Source organism: Bos indicus x Bos taurus, chromosome 5, assembly GCF_003369695.1.
Source record: "Bos indicus x Bos taurus breed Angus x Brahman F1 hybrid chromosome 5, Bos_hybrid_MaternalHap_v2.0, whole genome shotgun sequence".
Taxonomy (NCBI): domain Eukaryota; kingdom Metazoa; phylum Chordata; class Mammalia; order Artiodactyla; family Bovidae; genus Bos; species Bos indicus x Bos taurus.
Genome location: NC_040080.1, coordinates 110,945,879 through 110,968,487, shown reverse-complemented (window position 1 = coordinate 110,968,487; position 22,609 = coordinate 110,945,879). Strand labels below are relative to the sequence as shown.

The 22,609-nt window shown below is 40.3% G+C and overlaps 1 protein-coding gene across 1 annotated transcript in view; it reads right to left on the bottom strand.

Moving 5' to 3' along the window:
• PAWR (pro-apoptotic WT1 regulator) overlaps positions 1–20,490 on the bottom strand; it is a 128,080-nt gene extending 107,590 nt beyond the window's left edge. The window contains 3 exon segments of the mRNA XM_027543293.1: positions 19,188–19,373; positions 19,376–19,859; positions 20,330–20,490. Coding sequence (XP_027399094.1) covers positions 19,188–19,373; positions 19,376–19,711 — 522 coding nt within the window. The 5' untranslated portion in view covers positions 19,712–19,859; positions 20,330–20,490.
• Positions 20,491–22,609: the final 2,119 nt, after the last annotated feature.

Genomic DNA, 22,609 nt, shown 5'->3' with positions numbered 1-22,609 from the left:
CATCTTATGTGATTCTATTACAAAGTTTTTTCTCCTGAACAAAAAATTCCAATCAGTAACAATGAAACTCTTCATAGAAAAATTAGTCAGTTATAAAATGCTAAAAATATCTTTAATGCAGTTTCATTCTAAAAAATTCCACTTGACATTAAAAAAAAAAATGGTTTCCTGAGACACAAATGATACAAAGGGAATAATTTACAAAATTGCAAAATAACAGCAATTACTGTAACTGACTCTTATGCCCACAAATTTTTTGGCAGATATTTTCTAGTATTTGTTATCCTCAACTATTTACTGGAATGGGTAACATTACCTACTGTAGTTCACAATAAAAAAGGGTTATCATCAACTGAACTCCAATTTCAAGTCAATTTCAAGATTTTGTGATTTTTAGAGCAGGAATCCAGGAGGAAGTATAATTTATAAACAAAATCATTTATTCAGACATAACTGCCTCATTCTCAATAAAGTCTTAATTACGCATTAGCAAGCAATGAGCTAAGAGTTGAGGACATTAAAATAAATGGTGTATCAATGAAGGGTAAGCGTCAAAAAGGAAAACACTACATTCAAATAATTATTTCAGAAGCAGGTACAGCTTACAGTTGCTTTGTTTTTACTCTTTTATTCTCTTTTTTTATTGTTGTTGCACGGGGTCTTCATTGCTGCATGCAGGCTACTCTTTGTCGTGGTGCATGGGCTTCTCACTGCAGTGGCTGGTTTCTCGTGTTGCAGAGCACAGGCTCTAGGAGTGCAGGCTTCAGCAGTTGCAGCATGTGGGCTCAGCAGTTGTGGTGCATAAGTTAATTGTTCTATGAGATGTAGAATTTTCCCCAACCAGGGATCAAACCTGTGTCCCCTGCATTGGCAGGCAGACTCTCATCCATTGTACCATCTGGGAAGTCCTTGTGTTTACTCTTTTAATCTTGGATTCAACAAAATGAAAATTTGAGGAATGTAATTAAAGTCCCTTTCTCTAATCATTTTACCACCTAAAATATTCCACCAAACTCAAGATTGACTCTCTTCTCTGGAAGAAGCAAGTGGATACATTTAATTGATACAGGAAAGGTTTAATCAATAAGCTAGAAACAGGCCTTGTTCAACCACTCAGTCGTGTCTGACTCTGCAACCCCATGGACTGCAGCACACCTGCTTTCCCTGTCCTTCACCATCTCCCAGAATTTGCTCAAACTCATGTCCATTGAGTTGGTGATGCCATCCAACCATCTCATCTTCTGTTGTCCCTTTCTCCTCCCGCCTTCAATCTTTCCCAGCATCAGGGTCTTTTCCAGTGAGTTAGTTCTTTGCATCAGGTGGCCAAAGTATTGGAGTTTCAGCTTTGCGTCAGCCTTTCCAATGAATATTCAGGGTTGATTTCCTTTAGGATGGACTGGTTTGATCTCTCTGCAGTCCAAGACTCTCAAGAGTCTTCTCCAACACCACAGTTCAAAAGCATCAATTCTTCGATGCTCAGCCTTCTTTATGGTCCAACTCTCATATCCACACATGACTACTGGAAAAACCATAGCTTTGACTAGACGGACTTTTGTTGGCAAAGTAATGTCTCTGCTTTTTAATGCTGTCTAGGTTGGTCAAAGCTTCTCTTCCAAGGAGCAAGCACCTTTTAATTTCATGGCTGCAGTCACCGTCTGCAGTGATTTTGAAGCCCAAGAAAATAAAGTCTCTCACTATTTCCATTTTTTTCCCCATCTATTTGCCATGAATTGATGGGACTGGATGCCACGATCTTAGTTTTTTGAATGTTGAGCTTTAAGCCAATTTTTCACTCTCCTCTTTTTTTTTTTTTCACTCTCCTCTTTCACCTTCATCAAGAGGCTCCTTAACTCCTCTTCCCTTTCTGCAAGAGTGGTGTTATCTACATATTTGAGGTTACTGATACCTCTCTCGGCAATCTTGATTCCAACTTGTGCTGGAATTAACTTGGTCTTAAGTTCTATATACTGAAGGTGGAAATAACTTTCTTAATTCAAATATACTGTCATCTAGAAATGAAGTCAGGTGGAAAGAAAACAGCACTTAAGCTCTAGATTGTTTACCCTTCTGACACTTCACTGAATAAGTAAGAAAAATGAACATCCCTTTCTAAGGATCTTTGGAAAGTCAAAGATTTCGACAGACTGTGAAAACATAGGTTTAGATATTTGGTGAAAAACCACATAAAAGTTACAAATGTGGACTAGAAAGCAAAAGCAATGTGATTAATATTTTAACAAACATATTCTAATTGACATGATCAAATAAGCAATAGGACTTTCTCAAGGCTTTATATACAACTTATGAAGTTGCACACATTTTATGAAAATACCATCATTAACCAAAATATTTTTAGTGCTCTTTTGGAATTTCCACTACAGCTCTGGCATATTCTTCTGAAAAAACTGTTCATCTGATAAACATTGATTCATCACCTCGTTTATGCTGTAACTCTGTACTAGTAACAAATGTTTGGCAGCTGAGGGTAGATAGACTCTCTGAAAATAACTATCCCAGATCATCCTGGGGTAACTTAGGTGATTAGGTTAATTAATATAATTATTATGATTTTAAAAAATGAAATGTTAGAACCTTAAATGCATGTTGCTAAAATCAAAGAAGCCAGTCTGAAAAGACTGCATAGCGGGATTCCAATCATATGACATTTGGATTAGGCAAAACTATAGAGAAAGTAGATAGATTAGTGGTTGCCAGGGAAGAGGAGGAGGTGAAGCATAAGGAATTTTGGGGGCAGCAAACTACTCCCTATGATACTGCAATGGTAGATACACGATATTACACATTCAATGATCTCTCTCTCTATATATATAAAAGCTGTATAACAAAGAGTGAACAGTAACGTAAACTGTGGATTTTATTTAATATTGGTTCATCAACATTGGTCACCAGTTGTAACAAATGTGCCACACCAATGCAAGACATTAATGATATGGAAAACCAGGCAGTAGGAGAGAGTATGAGAATTCTCTACTTTCTACTCAATTTCTCTATAAACTAAAGCAGCTTTAACAGTCTATTACAGGCATATCTCATTTTACTGTTTTGCTTTGCCTCACTTTGCAAATATTGCATTTTCTTTCACCAACCCTGAGTTGAGCAAGTCTTTCAGAACCATTTTTTCCAATAGCTTTTGCTCACTTCCTATCTCTGTGTCAGATTTTGGAAATTTTCACAATAGTTTAAACTTATTCATTATTTGTTGTTATAATCTGTGATCAATGATCTTTAATGTTTTGGGATCCATGGAGTCACAAAGAGTTGGACACAACTGAGCAACTGAACAACAATAAAACTGCAATCATATAAGACAATGAACTTTGATAAATGCTGTGTGTTTTGACTGCTTCACCAACCAGCACGTCCCCTATCTCTCGCCCTCTCCTCAGGCTTCCCTATTCCCTGAGACACAATATTGAAATTAAGCCAGTTAATAACCCTACAATGGTTTCTAAGTGTTTAAGTAAGACGAATAGTCCCAAGACTCTCATTTTAAACTAAACGTTAGGAAGGATTAAGCTTACTGAGAAAGAAATGCTGAAAGCCAAGACAAGCTTAAAGGTAGCCTTCTCATGCTAGACAGTCAGCCAACTTGTGAATGCAAAGGAAAACTTCTTGAAGGAAATTAACAGTGCTATTCAAGTGAATTGAATGATTAGGAAACAAAACAGCTCTACTGCTAACACGGAGAAAGTTTCAGTGGTCTGGATAGATCAAACCAGGCCACAATATTTCATTAATCTAAACCCTAACCCAAAACAAGGCTCTAACTCTTTTCAATTCTACGAAGGCTAAGGTGAGGCAACTACAGAAAGAAAGTTTAAAGCTAGCATGGGATGGCTGATGAAGTTGAAGCAAGCAAGCCATCCCTCTAACATAAAAGGATAAGGTGAAAGAGCAAGTAAGTGCTGATTTAGAAGCTGCAGCAATTTATTCAGAAGATCTACCTAAGTTCATTAATGAAGGTGGCTATGCTGAACAACAGATTTTCAATGAAGGAAAAAAGCAGCCTTATTCTGGAAGAAGATGCCATTAAGGACTTTCACAATCAGAAGTAAGAGGTCAGTGCCTGGTCTCAAAGGACAGGCTGACTCTCTTGTCAGAGCTTATACAGACTGAAGTTAAAACCAGTGTTCACTTACCATTCTGAAAATCCCAGGGCCCTTGAGCTCTATAAAAGGAACAACAAAATCTGGATAACAGCACATGTATTTACAACATGGTTAGCCCACTGTTGAGACCTACTGCTCAGAAATGAAGATTCCTTTCAAAATATGACTGCTCACTGACAATGCACCTGGTCACCCAAGAGCTCTGACAGAGACGGACAATGAGATTTATTTTATTTTCATTCCTGCCAATACAACATTCATTCTGCGACCCAAGGATCAAGGACTAATAGCTACCATAAGACATGATTCCTCTGATGGGTCTCGGCAGCCAAGTGCACACTGAAAATCTCTGGAAAGGAGTCACTATACAGATGCCATTTAAAACATTCGTGATTTACGAGAAGAGGTCAAAATACCAACATTAACAGGAATTTGGAAGAAGTTGATGCCAACCCCCATGGGAGATTTCAGTGAAGAAAGTAACTGCAGATGTGGTGAAAAGAGCAAGAGAACTAGAATTAGAAGTGAAACCTGAAGATGTGACTGAGTTCCTGCAATTTCATGAAAAAACTTGGAACGGATAAGGAGTTGCTTCTTATGTATGAGCAAAGAAAAGTGGTTTCTTGGGATGGAATCTACTCCTGGTGAAGATGCTGTGAAGACTGTTGAAATGACAAAAAAGGATTTAGACTTTACATAAACTTAGTTGATAAAGCAGTGGCAGGGTTTGAGAAGATTTACTCCAACTTTGAAAGAAATTCTGTGGGTAAAACGCTATGAAACAGCATTGCATGCTACAGAGAAATCATTAGTGAAAGGAAGAGTTAACTGATGGGGCAAACTTCATTGTCTTGTTTTAAGAAATTGCCAGTCACCATAATCTGCAGAAACTACCACCCAGATCATTCAGCAGGCATCAATACTGAGGCAAGACGCTCTACCAACAAAGAACAATCATGACTTGCTGGAAGCTCAGATGGTTAGCATTTTTCAGCAATTAAGTACTTAATTATGGTATGTACATTTTTAAAGATATAATGCTAAGAAACTATAGTATTCCTATAGTGTACTCATAACTTTTACATGCACTAAGAAACCAAAAAATCCATGTGATTTGCTTCATTGCAATGTTTAGTATGGTGATCTAGAACAAAATCTGAAGTATGCCTGTAATTTAAAAAGAAGGAGTATTACTATGAATAAACTTCAGTGCTTCAAATGATCTACACAGTAGAGCTTTGAAGGTAACATCCAAGTACCAACTATAATATCTGCATCCTTCTACTCTGTGTGTTTGAAAGTAGAGACATATTTTCTAACATAAACCCTTTACTCCAGGAAATCCTTGGTAGTCCAGTGGTTAGAACTCAGTGCTCTTGCCACCAGGTCCTGTGTTCTAATCCTGACTGGAGAACTAAGATACTGCAAGCTGCACGGCGTAGCCAATAAATAAACAAACAAAGCCCCAAGGGCTGCTAATTCCCACCTTTCTACCACAGCCCACTCTGCTCTCTCTCAGTCTGAAGTATGATTCTCCTTTTCATCTGCCCATTTCTAATCAGTCCTTCAAGATCAACGTAAACATCATACACCCTCGATGAAATTTTCTGGACTATTCAGTCCTCTTTGGGAACTCTCACTTCTCTATACCAACAGGATGGCACAATATTCAACACCTTATTATACATGTTTTAAATGTTTCAAAATTATCTCATATAACCTTATTCCTCCAAATTAGATTTCAAATTCTCAAGGAATTAAGAGTTTATCCAAATCCTAGCAATGCTGAGAACAGAACAGATACAGCAACACAAATGCCCAAAGGCCAAGTTCAGTGTCTAACAGATAATCTAAGGAAGTGAAATGTGTTGCAGCTTTACTGAAACATCTAAATTATTAAATATTCTGTAGCCACTAAGAAGGAAGTGAAATGTGTTGCAGCTTTACTGAAACATCTAAATTATGAAATATTCTATAGCCACTAAGAATCACAACACAGTTACATATTCACTGACATATAAAGATGATCTAAGAGAGGCTTCAGAGCAACTAAGCCCAATGTACCACAACTAAGGAGCCTGTGCTCCAGAGCCCACGCGCCACACCTACTAAAGCCTAGGCACCCCAGAGCCCATGCTCTGCAACAGGAGAAGCAATCGCAGTAAGAAGCCAGTGCACCATAATGAAGAGCAGCCTCTACTCAACACAACCAGAGAGAAACCTGCACAGCAACAAAGACTCAGCACAGCCGAAAATAAATAAAAAGAAGAAAACTATACTGATAAGAAAAAGTTTATAATATTTGTACAATGACTAAATGTCTGGATTTAGATATTTATTTTAGGTGTATGTCCAAAAATATCCTCAGGAATTGTATATTAAAACTCTAAAGTAATAGCTATCATTGGATAGTGGAAATTATATTTATAAAACCAAATGCAGCAGTTAACATCTTTGCTTTCAAAACAAATTTTAAAAGGGAATAATAATATTTATGATATAAAGTTTAAAGATCGGTTGTAAAAATGTATATAGGGTATAATCCCAATTAATAAAAATAAAAATGAAAGAATATATGTCAAATTGATAACAGTAATCTATAGCTGATACGTGCACAATCCTATTTTGGCTGTTTAATTTCAAATTTTATACAATAAAAAGATATTACCTTTAAATTATCAAATATAAATACTCCTAAAATGTGATTTAGAGAAGCACTTCCTCAAAGTAAGAGAAGGCAGAAGGAAGGGGAAAGGGAACATCTGTAGAGCTGAGAGAAGAATAAGCAGTAAAGAGACAAAGGTGATGCCCATCCTTTAGCACCTGTATTCCAAGCATCTATATCCCAGGATGAACTAGAAAAGAATCTGGGAATGGAAATTAACACCTGCTTTTACAAGAAATACAAGGAAAAATCTAAACCAAGGAATCATATTAAGCTATAAACCTCCCCATAATTACACTCAGAACAGACTCTGACAATTTAATGTCACCAGAGCATCCATCTTCACTCCATCCTGCTCCCCAAAGGCATCCCCAAATCTATTTTCAGTACAGAATTATTATTGTAATAGTCACTTGGTATAACTTTGCTTAGAGCCTACCCTCTCATTTTTTTAAACCCATGTGAAAATATGCATTTAACTATTCTATTATATGCATATTATTTTTATAGGATTTTATATTGTTTACCATGCTTGAATAGGTACCTGTCTCTGAACAAGAAAATTCCCTTAATAACTGCAAATTATGCAGGCAAAGCTTATTTCAAAAGCTGTCAGACTTATTGTATAAATAGATATGGACAAAGGAAGGAAATGCCCAGCCAACAATACTAACAAAGAATAGCAGAATAAAGTCTGAATTCCCCGGCGTGACATTCAGATCTGTTACAATTGGTCCATATCATTCTTACTGCGTGTTCTCCATTCACTCCCAACCATGAATTCGCTGCACACCAAAATTCCCTCAGTTAGAACATATCCCTCCCTCTTTCCAACAATGATAACCAACATGTGGGCACTGGCACCCAAAAAAATGTGGAGTCATATCCAAGTTTGCCAGTATAACCTTTGGGCAAGTCACAACTTCTCTGAGGCTGAACTTCCTCATCTTGTAAAATGAGAAAAAAAAGAATTTTTTAAAATCTGTGTTGTGAGCTAATGCGAAGACGAGGAAATAATGCACAGGAACCCCCCAGCACAGTGCTGGGCACACAGTATGCACACAATATAATGCTATTATCTCCTGGTTCTGGGCCTTGTGTTCGTGTGTCCCCTCTGCACTTGGGAAGCCCTCATTAGTCAAGCCACCATATATAAAGCCCTCCCTGACTCCCTTACAGAACTGGTGGCTCCCTTTTCTGAGCTAGTTCAGTACTTTGTTCTTTTCTCCATCATAGTTTTTGTAACACCAAATTGATAATTACCTGCTATGGGCTGAGTGAGTGTACTTCCCTAACATCCCTATGTGGGTGGGGACCATCAACTCCAACGTGATACTAGAAGATGGGGCCTTGGGGAGGAGATTAGGTCACAAGGCTAGAGTCCTCATGGATGGGATCAGTGTTCAGATAAGAAAGACCCCAGAGATCTCCCTCATCCCCTTCCACCCTGTGAGGACAAGTGAACTAGAAAGCAGGCCCTCAACAAACGCAGATTCTGCTGCAGCCTTGATTTTGGACTCTCAGCCTCCAGAACTGTGAGAAATGAACTTCTGTTGTCTATAAACCACCCAGTCTATGATACTCTTATGATAGCTGCCTAAACTAAGACAGTATTTTTTTTTAATCCCTGAGAGAAGAAGTTCCTTAAAGACGGGTGATAATGGATAACGTGACTCACTGTATCAGCTAGCCCTGTGCCTGGGGCCCAGAGAAGGCTGGCCAATGTTTTTGAGTAAACCAACTGAAAAAGAATCTACCAAAAGTGCTGCAGCCCCCAAGGGAGAGGACTGACAAAGGCAAATGCTTGAGAAAGGCTGCTGCTGCTAAGTAGCTTCAGTCGTGTCCGACTCTGTGCAACCCCATAGATGGCAGCCCACCAGGCTTCCCCATCCCTGGGATTCTCCAGGCAAGAACACTGGAGTGGGTTGCCATTTCCTTCTCTAATGCAGGAAAGTGAAAGTGAAGTCACTCAGTCGTGCCTGACTCTCTGCGACCCCATGGACTGCAGCCCACCAGGCTCCTCCACCCATGGGATTTTCCAGGCAAGACTACTGGAGTGGGGTGCCATTGCCTTCCTCAAAAGAAAGGTTAGGTAGCACGAAAATCGAAAAGAAGCTGTCGCGTTTGGCAATTATAAGGCTACAAGCAAACTTGGCAAAATCGATTTTTAAGAAGTAGTGAGACTAAGCAGCGAAATGGGAGTTGGCAGGTGGAAACAATGCCTTTAAGTTGAGCAATTAAGGAAGAAAAGAAAGTTGAAAGGTGAAGGAGAATTAAGGGAACATTCCTTAATGGCAAGATGAGAGAGAGAGGTTGAGTATTTAAGAAGAAGGAATAAAATCAGCAAGATTCTGAATAGTAACCAGGATAGAGCTGAAGGGCAGGTGGGAGAGAGCAACACTCAGCTGGAGTTAAGAGTGAGGCTGACAGACAACTTCAGTTTTAGGAGTAGTCTGGGAGTACCAAATTAATACTTTTTTGTATGGAAGAGATGATCTCTAAAGACTTTTCCAGTTCAAAACATCCAGTTATGTAATTTTCAAATGCCAATAAAAAACCTCTAAAATCCATCCACTGTTTTCCTTGTCCACTACCTGTGTCCTAGCAATCAGTATAAACTCTTAAACAAGCATTCTCCGTTCTAGACCTTTCTCTACCTCATTACCTGGACTTTACATATTAGATTATCGGATTTATGATTATGCATACAGATATGCATTTCCCAAGTGGTGCAGTGGTAAAGAAACTGCCTGCCAATGCAGGAGATGCAAGTGACATGGGTTTGATCCCTGGGTCAAGAAGATCTCTTGAAGGAGGAAGTGCCGATCCACTCCAGTAGTCTTGCCTAAAAAATTCCATGGACAGAGGAGCCTGGCAGGCTACAGTCCATGGGTTGAAGAGTCAAGACACTGAGCTCACACACACACACACATGCATATAGATATAGACAGAAATATAGATGTACATGTATGGGCATACACACACACACACACACACACACACACACACCACATACTGTAACTCTTGCTTAGAAAATTCAATTTGCTCCTAAGCAACTAGTATGTTACGGAACAAGTTAAGCATAACCCAAATTTCACATTTGCTTCTGTACAACTGCAAGAAACACTAGGTAAGCAGAGAAAACACAACTCAGCTGCAAAGAAACTCACAAAATACACACACCACAAACTTCCGCCATGCAGCTAAGTTCACTGCATGTGTTATGAGCCACACTCCTCTGAATCTGGTGTTACACTTTCAATCCAACTTCAGATGACCCTTCTTCCATCACTTCACAAATTGCAACCCTTTGGAGACCCACTTCTATAAGCAAACTTCAGCGCTTTTACAAAGTCATGTCATATTAATTCGAGTACTTTTATATTTCTTAACCATTTAACATGTATAAAATTGCACTAGTCCTTACAAGGTTTCTGTCTTTTCACATGTCACTGACAAAGTTTTTGAGTGTTACTCCCCTAAACTCCATTTTTCCATATGCCCTATGGTATTTAATCATGTGACTTCTGCATACCATGTTGAGTTTTATGAACTTATAGGCTGAGTTACAGCTTACACACACTCGTAATTACTACAGTTCTACTCAGTGTCCCACCAAAATCAAAGGCAATAGAGGAGATTAAAAAAAAAAAAATCTCTGGGCATCCTTCACAATTATCTGAAGGTGCCCATACCTATAAGATGCTTTGAATGACCCAAACATTTTTCTTGAATGATTCAGGAAACACAATATATGAAAAGAAATAAATAGCTGTTTAACAGTAGGGTCTTTTCCCAATAAAGCAATGCTTAAATATTTTAATATCAAACCACACAAACATATCTGTTCCTAAAGACAGAAGTATATTGGTGGTTGTCTGAGGCTGGAAGGAGGGTAGAATGGAGAGTTATTGTTTAACAAGTATACAGCTTCAATTTTATAAGATGAAAGAGTCATGGGGATGGCTAGTGGTAATTTCTGCACAACAACCTGAATGTATTTAATAGCACTGAATAAAAATGATTTAAGATCTTCTGTATGGTATTTTACCCCAATTTTTTAAAAAATCCATCCTTATTTTTGAAGAATAACACCATAAAAGTACTCATAATGAAAGACTAAATATACATACAAATCTGTATAGTGTGGCTCCATTTTTTATGGAGACAAAAGATTAGAAACAAATAAAATGTATAAGATAAGAGTTGACAGGTTTCACTATCTTCTTCTGTATTTACACAGGAGAACTACAAAGAACACATTACTTTTTTAACACAGTTTTTACCAGCAGGAGGAAAAAAAATAAGTTTATACAAATCTGGTTCGGATCAACTTTTGCTTGCATTATAAAATATCAAGAAGTCTTGTCAAGAATTTGAGACTTAATGCAGCTTCTTTGACTATGTCAGCTAAAATATTTTTTAATCATATTTCTCAAGCACCATCTTCTGAATGTTAATTTTGCTCTTCATAACTCAGATTTCCATTTTTTTTAAATACTACTAATATACTGCAAAGAATTCCAAAAGTAATAGAAAAATCATTTCATACAACCTGAAAATTTCTCAAACAAATAAGATTAAGTAGTTCACTTATATGCCCAAAGATTAGCTGAATATTAAAAGGTATCTTTTAAAGTTAATTTTATTACAAAACTTGTTTTCAACTGTATCTCAAACTGATATTTTATTATTCTTATTTATCTTATTCAGTTAGTATCTTACAATTAAAAAAAAAAAGTCTGCAAACAAACTTTAGCAGTCACAGAACTGTAATCTACAACATAAGTCCTCTCCTACCTGCTCATTTCAGCAAAACTCTAAAAAATATTCACTTTCAGAACACAATGGCCCTTTTTCTTTAAATTCAACTTATAAAGCAAATAAAATTATTATTGAAAAACATTGTAACCCATACAATTCTGGTGAAGGAAATTTCTAAAGACTATCATGGAATAAATGTTTATTAACCAATTCATATGCTAAGTTTCTAACTCATTGGAGCTGTTTTTACCCTTTAAGTAAATAATTTGACTGTTTTTAAAAATTAAATGTTCCTCTAACTTCATTGTGACATGGAGCCTGGTATATTTGTAAGTAACCTAAGGAGACTGTAATACATGGCTGATGCTCAACTGTAACACCAGTCTGTATGCAGCTATAAACAAAAACGCATATGACTTACACTGAAAGCTGCCTCAGCAATAAGCAAATATGTTAAGAATCAACTGGCTAGTTATGGGTGCCAACAGGTCAAATATGTAAGAGTAGTAAACAAAAGGGAAAGACTTCACTTGAGAATACTTTAATAAGATGGACAAAACCTGTTTCAAAGGTTTGAACTAATTAGTAAACATTTACAAACATACACTTTCCCTTAAAAGAATACAAAAAAGAAAAATGAGTGAACATAAAGTTCAAATTACACATTAAGTATTAGAGGTTTTTACTGTAGGCGAGGCTTCTTCAAGAAGCCAGGCAGACACATTTTGTACTAAATATATGACGTTACATAGATGTTTAAGAAACTCTCAATTTCCAAGTATCTCAAGTTGCCTCTGTTAAAATATCTATAAAGTTCTTAATTAAGTGGAAAAAGTAAGAATGTTTAACATCCCTGTAAGAAATTTCCATTAGACATCAACAACTACTTATCAATGTATTATACCTATATAATAACTATAATTCATCATTTAGTCATTCTTAAGCATTTTCAGAAACATTATCTCACAGGACTATTAAATGAATTAATAAAATAATCAGTATAAATTTCATTTCACAGATCAGTAAGCCAGTATAAGAAATTTAAGTCAGTTCTTGAACTTCAGTACAAGAATCACGTGAGCATATGTTAAAACGAAGTCTCAGGTAACTCTTCCCTGAGGTAGATCCCAGAAATCTGCATTTTAAATAAATAACGTAGATGATAATGGTACAGATACCCCCATCCACAGCCACATCTTTTAGGACCCTGACTTAAGTAATAAATGACTAAAGACTAAAGTTTAATCGCCTAAAACTCCATGTTTACTCTGAATCAAAGTTCCCAAATTTTTTTTGCAGATCTCCATGAAAGATATGTAAAATTTTAAACAAGCTGAACTACTACATTCAGTTAAATTATGTACCTCTTATACTAAATTCTAGTAAAGACAAGTGGTAGTAGAGGTCTAAGTTTTAAGAAACTAAAAACAGAAGATTCTACAATTTCATTTTCTCTGTGAAATGCAGGAAAAGCAGACAGTATATTAATTTAATAACTTCTCCTGTTGAATACTGTTGCATTTTACCGAGTAGGAAGCTAAAATTTACCACAAAAACCACAGGTTCTATGAACATAATAAAAAATTAAGATGAAAATGTAAAAGCACTTAGAGCACAACTTTGTGAACATACTAAAACCCACTGACGTACACCTTAAAAAGGTGAATTTCATGATATGTAAATTATACCTCACTTTTTGAAAAGAACAAAGTGTTGGAAAATTTCAAACTCTAATATTTCCAGTAATTTTAAACTTCTAAGATGTCAGCACCACTATTAAAGAGCATAATTATTTTCTGACCCATATCACATGTGCTGTAAACCAGTGGAGAAATAACGAAGAGCGTTCGTAAGGCCACTAGCTTGACAAAAATTTTAAATAAGAATTTTAATGCCACTGTTTATGTATTTATTTGCTCTTGAATTTTTCCAAGAAAGTCCCACTTCATCTGTCTTTTGTAACATGGTCATTTTCAAATTCTACAGTAATTTATTAGCTTCTTATAAAATAATCTTTGTATTTCTTAAACTGGGTATATACTTATACAATACAGTGAAATATAATAAAATAGTTCTTAAGAACCAGGCTTTGAAGACAGATTCTCTTTTGCCCCTCAGGCAAGTAACTGGCCCTTTCTGTCCCATTTCCCCATAGGCTGTAGTAAGAATTAAATGCACCAATACATATAAGGCGCTTAAATCAGTGCCTGGGTGCTTAATAAACATACCATATGTATCATCTGCTTTAACTACATAATTATTATTTTTATGGAAAAAGGCCTCTCAGCTTAGAAAACTCATTAAAAATTCTGATAATACTAAATGTTTCAATTTATCAATGAGCTCAACATTTAGAAAGGCTAGGACTAAAATCTTATTAAGAAACCTCAGTATTTACCCTGTATCTACTCTATTCACCACTCCAATTTTCTCCAACTCTGAATCACTATTAGTCCTTCCCCTGACTCATCGCATTGAAAGGTAGACAGTCTAGAATATAATGGGCATACCAAAAGGCATTTCTTAAGCTTCCTGGATTTATAAGACTTACTAAGTGGAACCTGTCCTATATAATGGTTAATAAATATGCTGAATAATTGCCACTTAAATTGTGTTCACTTAGAAGAGTTTCTATATATCAAATGTTCCTTCAAACTATGGAGTAGGTGTTATAATCCCATCTTGACTGAAAAACAAGGTATCACTTAAGTCAAATCAAAGATCCACACTTTCTGACTGCTAGCCAAAAGCAGGTTTGTATTTTGCTGATGATTCAGTGTTCAAAATTTTGCTAAGCAAACTACGGAGTACAGGGTTAGAAGCAAAATCTGAGCCTACAAATTTGACCTTAATTTCTATTCAATTTCATACTTTCATTGTTTTCCCCATTTATATGTTTAAATCATTTAAGATAAACCTCTAATAAAGTTATTGAAAAAAATCTAGAGAAATAAGCTAAATAATGCAAGACTGATTAACTCTTTAAAACTCCTTTTTCCCTAGACACACACGTACACAAAAAACCAAAAACTTTTAAAATACTACTCTACCATTTGTTCACTTCCCATGTGATCTTGAGTCATTTAAACTCTCTAAGCCTCCATTTTCTCCTCTGGAAATGAGGATGAAAACAGTATAACTACCACTGGGGATTGCTGTGAGCATTAGTTGCTGCTGCTAAGTCACTTCAGTCGTGTCCGACTCTGTGCGACCCCATAGACCGCAGCCCACCAGGCTCCCCCGTCCCTGGGATTCTCCAGACAAGAACACTGGAGTGAGTTGCCATTTCCTTCTCCAATGCATGAAAGTGAAAAGTGAAAGTGAAGTCGCTCAGTCGTGTCGACTCTTAGAGACCCCATGGACTGCAGCCCACCAGGCTCCTCCGTCCATGGGATTTTCCAGGCGACAGTACTGGAGTGGGGTGCCATTGCCTTCTCCGCGAGCATTAGTTAAGACAACACATAAAACACTTAGCTGACCACAATGAAAACAGTTAAGTTTCAATAAATTTTAACTTTTATATTTAAATCCAAATTTTAGTATCATTTGACCTCTATCTGAGACTTCCCAGGTGGCGGAAGTGGTAAAGAACCAGTGTGCCAATGCAGGAGATGTAAGAGATTTGAGTTCAATCCCTGGGTCAGGAAAATCCCCTGGAGAAGGAAATGGCAACCCACTCCACTATTCTTGCCTGGAGAATCCCACAGACAGATGAGCCTGCTGGCTACAGTCCACGGAGTAGCAACGAGTTTTCATGACTGAAAGCGACTCAGCGCTAGATCTCTATCTATTGAAAGATTATATTTTCTATGAAAACCACCTCTGTTAATCCATTCATGCACACCTGCTGCTGCTAAGTCACTTCAGTCGTGTCCGACTCTGTGTGACCCCATAGACGGTCACACATAGTGAGCCCCACCAGGCTCCCCCGTCACTGGGATTCTCCAGGCAAGAACACTGGAGTGGGTTGCCATTTCCTTGTCCAATGCATGAAAGTGAAAAGTGAAAGGGAAGTCGCTCAGTCATGTCCGACTCTTCACGACCCCACGGACTGCAGCCTACCAGGCTCCTCCATCCATGGGAAACCGCAATAACCTCATAAGCACTCTGAAAACGTGGGCAAAAGCGTCGAGGAAGCCTTCCCCAACTAACCCTCTTGAGTTAGGTACCCTGCTCAGGAAACAGCCTGTACTTAACACTGTACTACTCAATACAGTTCCCTGTATTACTTAAGAACCCTTTTGTGGGCAAGGCCTGTGTCCTATTCATTTCTGCATCCCTAGAATGAAACCCAATAATTCTAAATCCTGACTCACATGGGGAGCTTATCAAAATATTAATACCCGGGATCCATCCCAGACCCATTAAATGTAAGGGGTCAAGGAGGGAGAAGGCAAACAATCAGCAAAGGGGAAGCATTTAATATCCTCACATAGTGTTGATACGCTGCCACAGCTAAGAACCACCGCACTTTGACATTTAAAAAACTATACAAACAGGTATATATGCATTTATGTGTGAATATATGTATAAACATATAAGTAAAGAAATGTCTCAGTTCAAGACCCTCAACCTCAATAGCTACTCTTAGCCCCATCATCTCTTTCCTTTAAACAGACAACAATTTTAATTAACAATTAGCTACATGCTGTGTTAAGATGGCTTTTAAACTGTTAACTCAGTGCGTACTTAAGTTTCTTCATGTAATTATGCCTTCTTCCTAGATTACAGTCTTGCTACTTGAAAATATACACTGCCTTATTCTTATTTTCTCCAGAGTGCTTGTGATAGTGCCTTGAACAGAGACATGTAATAAATATGTGGCTCATCCAATAAATGTATAAAAAATATCAGCAGTATGTTACATTCGTTATCCAATTTGGGCTAGTACTCAAAAAAACAGAAAAGGTAAATATTTATAAAAAAGTTAAAAAAAAAAAAACTCTTACTTAGTAAACAAGAGCAACTGAAGTTTATCTCATTAATGAGCATCTGCATATTTGCATTTATTATAGCCATCACATGCAGTATCCCCCCACCACCTACACTTCAGGATTCTGAACTGCTTCCTTACTAAAACTATCTTCCAGTTGCTTGTATCATCTTTATCTGCTGTCAAGTTCTTTTGTAACAATTTTATAGTTACTCTGTCATTAGTAAATAAGTTAATGAAAGTCACAACACATGTTTTACACAGATGCTTAATAAATACTTTTGAAGAAATTTAATGTTTATCAAACACTAAAACAGACTCTCTGCATGTAAGTTACATGCTAATCTACTAATATAAACTTGGTTGGGAATACTGCCTGAAAATAAGAGATTAGTCATTCAAGACTATATACATATATATATATATATATATATATATATAAAAACTCTACTTTTGAATATTGACTGATGATCTTCTTATATTTTATAGTATTATAAAATATTTTATAATATTTTTATATTTCTATGCCTGAAAATTTCATAAAATATTATATGACTTTAAAAAATAGTAGTGCTAAACTGTATTATACAAGAAACTCCACAGCAACTGGCATTTACAATGTTGAAACTACTAAGAGAAATAAATGGCACATGACTAACATAATCTGAAAGACTTTATTTTTTTAAAAACTGAAAATATGGGGAGGAGGAACTCAAAAAACATGCCTGCTAATTAGATACTCTGGTAAAACATTACCATGTTTTGTTGGGTCCTACAGCATGAAACAGATAGAGCCATAGTTACCACAAAAAGAAAGCAGTACTCAATTCCCTATTCAATAAAAAAGGTTCAAATTCCACAGACAAAAAAATGGTACCCTGGGTTGTTTGTTTTTAAGGAAGATTAAATTTAGGAGTTGCCAACACCCAAACGAAAAACATTCCAGAGTATTAGACTCAATTGTAACAGGGAGTCATCTACATTCTCAGCACTGTGTTCCCTTACCCAAAACACGAAAATTAACAAAGGATGTTTCTTAGGACCTCACAAGATACACCATACTTATTTCTCCCAGTAAACATTACCCTTGTTAAAAAAACAAACACAAAAAGGTATTGAGAAATAACAATTTTAGCACATCCAGCCAGACAAAAAAATGAAGTTTTAACAATCTGCCAAGAGATCTCCCAAAATAAGATCCCTGTCAAATGAACAATGAGGAAAAGATTGGAAATGACAAATTATTTTATTTGGACCATCAGCTATATTTAAAAATAACGCTGAGGAATGTAACTTTTCCAAAGCCTTGTCTTCAGTTTCCCCTTAATCTTCATATTTTTAACTTAAAAAAAAATTTTGATTACCACTAGAAATTTGATTACCACTCTCATGAATTCCTTTTAAAGCAATTTAATGAATAACAGATCTTTTGTGCAAGTAGCAAACCACAGAGGACAGTTTTGCCGGCTGATAAAAATCTTCCTGAAACATGCATAAAAATACACCCTTCAAAGACAAACTGATTTTCTAGGTATGGAAATCATATTAAGACTCAAAAATTTGGTATGCTTGATACACACCCTAACTTATTGCAGATGTTTTTATCTGAACCACAATTAAAGTTGGTGAATTCTTACTATTTACTTACTGTGTGTCAAAATTGAATAAATTAGAAGGCCAGGAGGGGAAAAAAAAAAAAGGTTAAAACCTTACAGCCAATGAGCAAAAGATGCAACTGCTTAGGGTGAAAGAGGATTGTTCAATCACTTCCCCAAGCCGGTGAGTTACTATTAAAGCAACTAAAAACTTGTTTACGATTGTTCTGTTGAGTTGAGAGAAATGCTGTTATACCATAAGTAAAAAAGTTTCACCAGGCATTCTAATGGGAAGATGCTGCTGCTGCCCACAGAAATGTTTATGAGACTGCTCAAAAAACAAACAAACAAACAAAAATCAACCACCACTCCCCCCGCTCCAAAAAAAATTCCCAAACCTACCACAAATGTTTTCCAGAATTCATAGGGTCAAATACTTCAACACATGGAGAGAGCAAAAGAACTGTGGGTTGCTAGAGCGTTCCTATTGTCCAGAATACCACTCAGGAAAAAAGTGTGTGTGTGTGTGTGTGTGTGTGTGTGTGTGTGTGTGCGCGCGTGCGCGCGCCCTATTTCCAACAGCTGGTGTATATATGAAGTAGTACATATGCTAGGTTGGATATACTTATCTTGGGTTCATTCAAAGATAAAGCTGTCTGGGGTAGTGCTAAGGCCAAGTTTTCTTTACAGGTGCTGTTAAACACTGCTAAGAGGGAAGAAGAGATAAACGATCCGATAACTTAAGACCGACACCTGGGAAACTAGAGTACGTCGTCATCACCGTCCACCAATTTTTCTAACTGATCAAGCAGAAACGAAGTAGGCAAGTTCTTAAGCCCCATGCTATCCTTCCACCAGTAAAAAAAAAGGCTCTGGTGTCTGAGATCTTAGCCAGGAAGCCTGAAAAGCACGTGTCCGACTCTGGGTTGGGGAACTTCCCAGGAAGCGTTTGTTGAGAGTAAAACTCCATCACCCCCTGCCTGCCTACTCAGAGAAAGGCTAAGAAGTGCAGGCTCGAGGGGGAAAGCTCTGGGTCCCGGAGAGAGAAGACCAGGAGGCGGCAGCCCTCCCAGGTCCGGCCGCGGCCCCGCCCGGCTCACCTCTGCGGCGGGGATGTTGACCACGCCGGTGGATCGCCGCTTCTCCCGCAGCTTCCTCTTCTCGATCTGTCCTTTGCCTTTCCTGGCGCTGGGGCCCGAGCTCTTGCTCTTCTCCGGGGCGCAGTCCCGCTCCTCCTCGCCGCCCCGGGCGGGCGCTGCCCCCGAAGTGGCGGCGGCGGCGGGGGGGACTCGTCCTCCGGCCGCCGCGGGCCGGGGGCGGCACGGCTCAGCTGCGCGGGGCCCACGGCGCAGTTCACGCCCCCGGGGCCGGGGGCGGCAGGTGCGGCGGCGGCTGTGCCGCCGCCCGGGAGGTTGTTGTTGAGCTCGTTGGCCGCCGCGGCGGCGGCCGAGGTGCCCAGGGCCCCCGGCGGGAGCTTTCCAGCCGCGTCGCCGGTCCCCCCGGCGGGGGCGGCCGGGCCCGGGGGATTCTGCTTGGCGCGCATCTTCTCGCGCTTCGCCTTCCACTCCTCCAGGAAGTCTGTGGTGCTGCCGCCGCCGCCGGTCCGGTAGCCACCGGTCGCCATATTCCCAGCGGGGCCGGCCGGGCTCTCACCTCAGGCCGCCCGCCCCGACTCCGGCCGCCGCCGCCTCTCCCTTCCCGCCGCCCGGAGGAGGCGAGGGAACGACCCCCGGGCGCTGGGGCGGCTGCGCCTCCCGCCGGGACCCGCTGGTCTGCAGGGGAAACACAAAAGGGGGCGGGGAAGGGAAGCGTGAGGTCCTCGCCCGGCTCGAGGGTCTGCCCCGGGGCCGCGCCCCTCAGGGCCCTCCTCCCCGAGAGCGCCCCCACTCAGCCCCGCAGGCGAGGAGTCGCCGAGTCGCCACCCCGCCGCCTTTCTCCGACGCACCTACACGGCGGGGCCCGGACGGTAGCCGCCCCTGGAGGGGAAGAGAGAGGCAGGGTCCCCGTCTCCGGCGGTCGCGGGGGACCCGAGCCAGACCCGCCACCTGTCGGCCCGTCGCATCTCCAGCCCTCGCTCCGCTCCAGGGTGCCAGCCGCCGACACCCTCACCATCGCGGGGCGAGGCGCCGAGCCCCCTGACCGACTCGCGGAGGAGGCGGGACGTGTCCTGACTCAGCCGTCCAGCCGAGTCCAGGGGCACAGGTTCGCGTGGAGAGCGCGCAGTGCCCCGGAGGCCCCTTACCTGAGCGGAGTTGTGGGGGGGACGAGGATCGGGGCTGGGAGCAGGCGCCCAGGTGAGCCGAAGCGGCCGCGCGCGAGAAGCCACGGCCAACTCGCCGTCCGGAGCCCGCGGTTCTCCCGGGCTGGGAGGGAGGGAAGGAGGGAGGGGAAGGAGCCGAGCCGAGCGACGCCGAAGGGCGGGCGGAAAGGACCGAGGCGGCGCGCGAGGGGCGCGGCGCGCGGCGGGGGGCTGTGCCCGCCGACGCCCCGCCCCACGGCGCTCAGGTGCGCGACGCCGGGTCCGGCCCGCCGCCGCCAGCCCCGCGGACGCCGCGGCAACCACGCATTCCTGGGCGCGCAGCCGCGCGGCGTCCGACCTCCGGGCGCCTCCGACTCTGGAGCGCCAAAGGCCCTGCACGTCGTTCTCCGCCTCTCCTGTCTCCCACCACTCTTCCTTTTAAGTACAAGACATCCTCTTCCAGGGAAAAATCTCAAATGCTGCTGGCTAAAGGGGAAAAGGCAATCAACTGGTGATGATTTAGGGCCTGACTAGCCAGGATGGGAAAAGACTCTCGCCTCTCTTTTCCTCGTCGCTGCCTCCTTTTCAGATGCACTAGGGTGGCAGGCAGAAGAGTAGGAAGAACTGAAACCCAGGCCCCCTCCTTCTATGTCTGTGGTCTCAGGTGAGAGTGTCGGCTGAAAGGAGGGGCTTCAATTGTCAGTGTATTAAGGCTTTACGGTTATCTTAGGCTTGCAGGAACAAAATGTTAAACTCATTTTAAAATATATTGTATCGGCGATCCCAATCAAATTGGAGTTTCCTCTCAACTCTCTCTACACCTCCTCTTCACAGATAGTGAATGTAGCAGCAAAGCTTCCTCCCAAAGTCTTAAAGCTGCTTTGAGGCTGATTTGATATGAGCTGGGGCAGTGATTGTCCCTGTTCTTCTGCCGTTAACGTGCCATAGGATAAATCTTATCTTCGGATTCAGATCATCTCAGACTTCTGGATCAGGGTAGGCTGAACTGCCACTGTCAGGCAGCTCCGGAGGCAGACTGCACTGTATCAGAGTAATGCCAGGGCACATCACTGTCAAGTGTACGGGCACTGAGTCACATTCGTACCTAACGTAAATCTTTCTTCCTACTTAGTACTACCTGTTTTGCCCAGGTGGCACATGGTGCCCTCCACGTGGGCCTGCCCAGGAATAAGGACAGGACACAGTGATTCACATGCTGTTTATTTGTCAGAGGGGAAAGTCACCCCGTTCTCCTCTTTGGTTTGTCTGCTGGGAGTGAACATGTGGATAACCCGGATTGAATTCTGGAAAAACCCTTTAAAAAATTAAAGGCCTTCCTCGGGAATCGGTTTAAAAGGCTGAGTCTGGCTGGTACCAACCTGGGTGCGCCACTTGAAACTCCTCAATGATTCATTGCTCTGTTTTCTGAGTTTTAAGGCCAGGAGGGCAGGAGGGAGGAGGTTTGGGCATTAAATAGGTTCACGTTAATATGCTTTGTAACTTCCCAGAGGATTTTCTCTTGGAGGGACTGCAGGATATAGTGGAAAGAGGATATAATGTACCTGAATTCAAACATAAAAACAGCTGAGTGATCTTGGGCATATTCTTTAAATTCTCTGAAACTCAGCTTTCTTTACTTTAAAGCCAGTAATAACAGCATATATTTTTAAGTTAAGAATTGAGCATTGCTTGGTCAAGGAAAACACTCCGTAAATATAGTCTCTTTTATTAATAGGATATTGAACAGAATCCTGGGTTTCTAAAGGTGAAGGGAGATACAGACCAAAAAGATAAGGTACTAAATGCGTATTATTAACTTGAAAACAATAGATCCTGAACGAACTTGGATAACACTGCCACATAATTTATCAGTGCATCTCTTAGACCAGTTCTCTTAGTATTAACAAGCGCTGAGTCAGGAATGTTGGCTGCTACTGACGTGTGACTTTGGGAAAGTTGCTTAACTTTTGTGCCTCTGTTTACTTACATACAAAATGGGGATAATAATACTTCCTACATTGTGAGAGTGCTGTGAAAGTGCCTGAGATCCTTAGATAAAAGGTAGTATGTGAGTACCAGAGTAGTTATTATTAGTCTATAAAGTGCCCTAGGAATCATGGATGAAAGCAATTATTGAGGTACAAAGCACTGTATATTATTATTGTTTATTATATCTTTTGTCTTTACCTTACCATTCTCAATATTCCCAAAGATATATTTCACAGCCAGACTGCTTCCATCATTGCATCAAAATATTGAGCTGAGTCAGTTCTAAATTGGCAT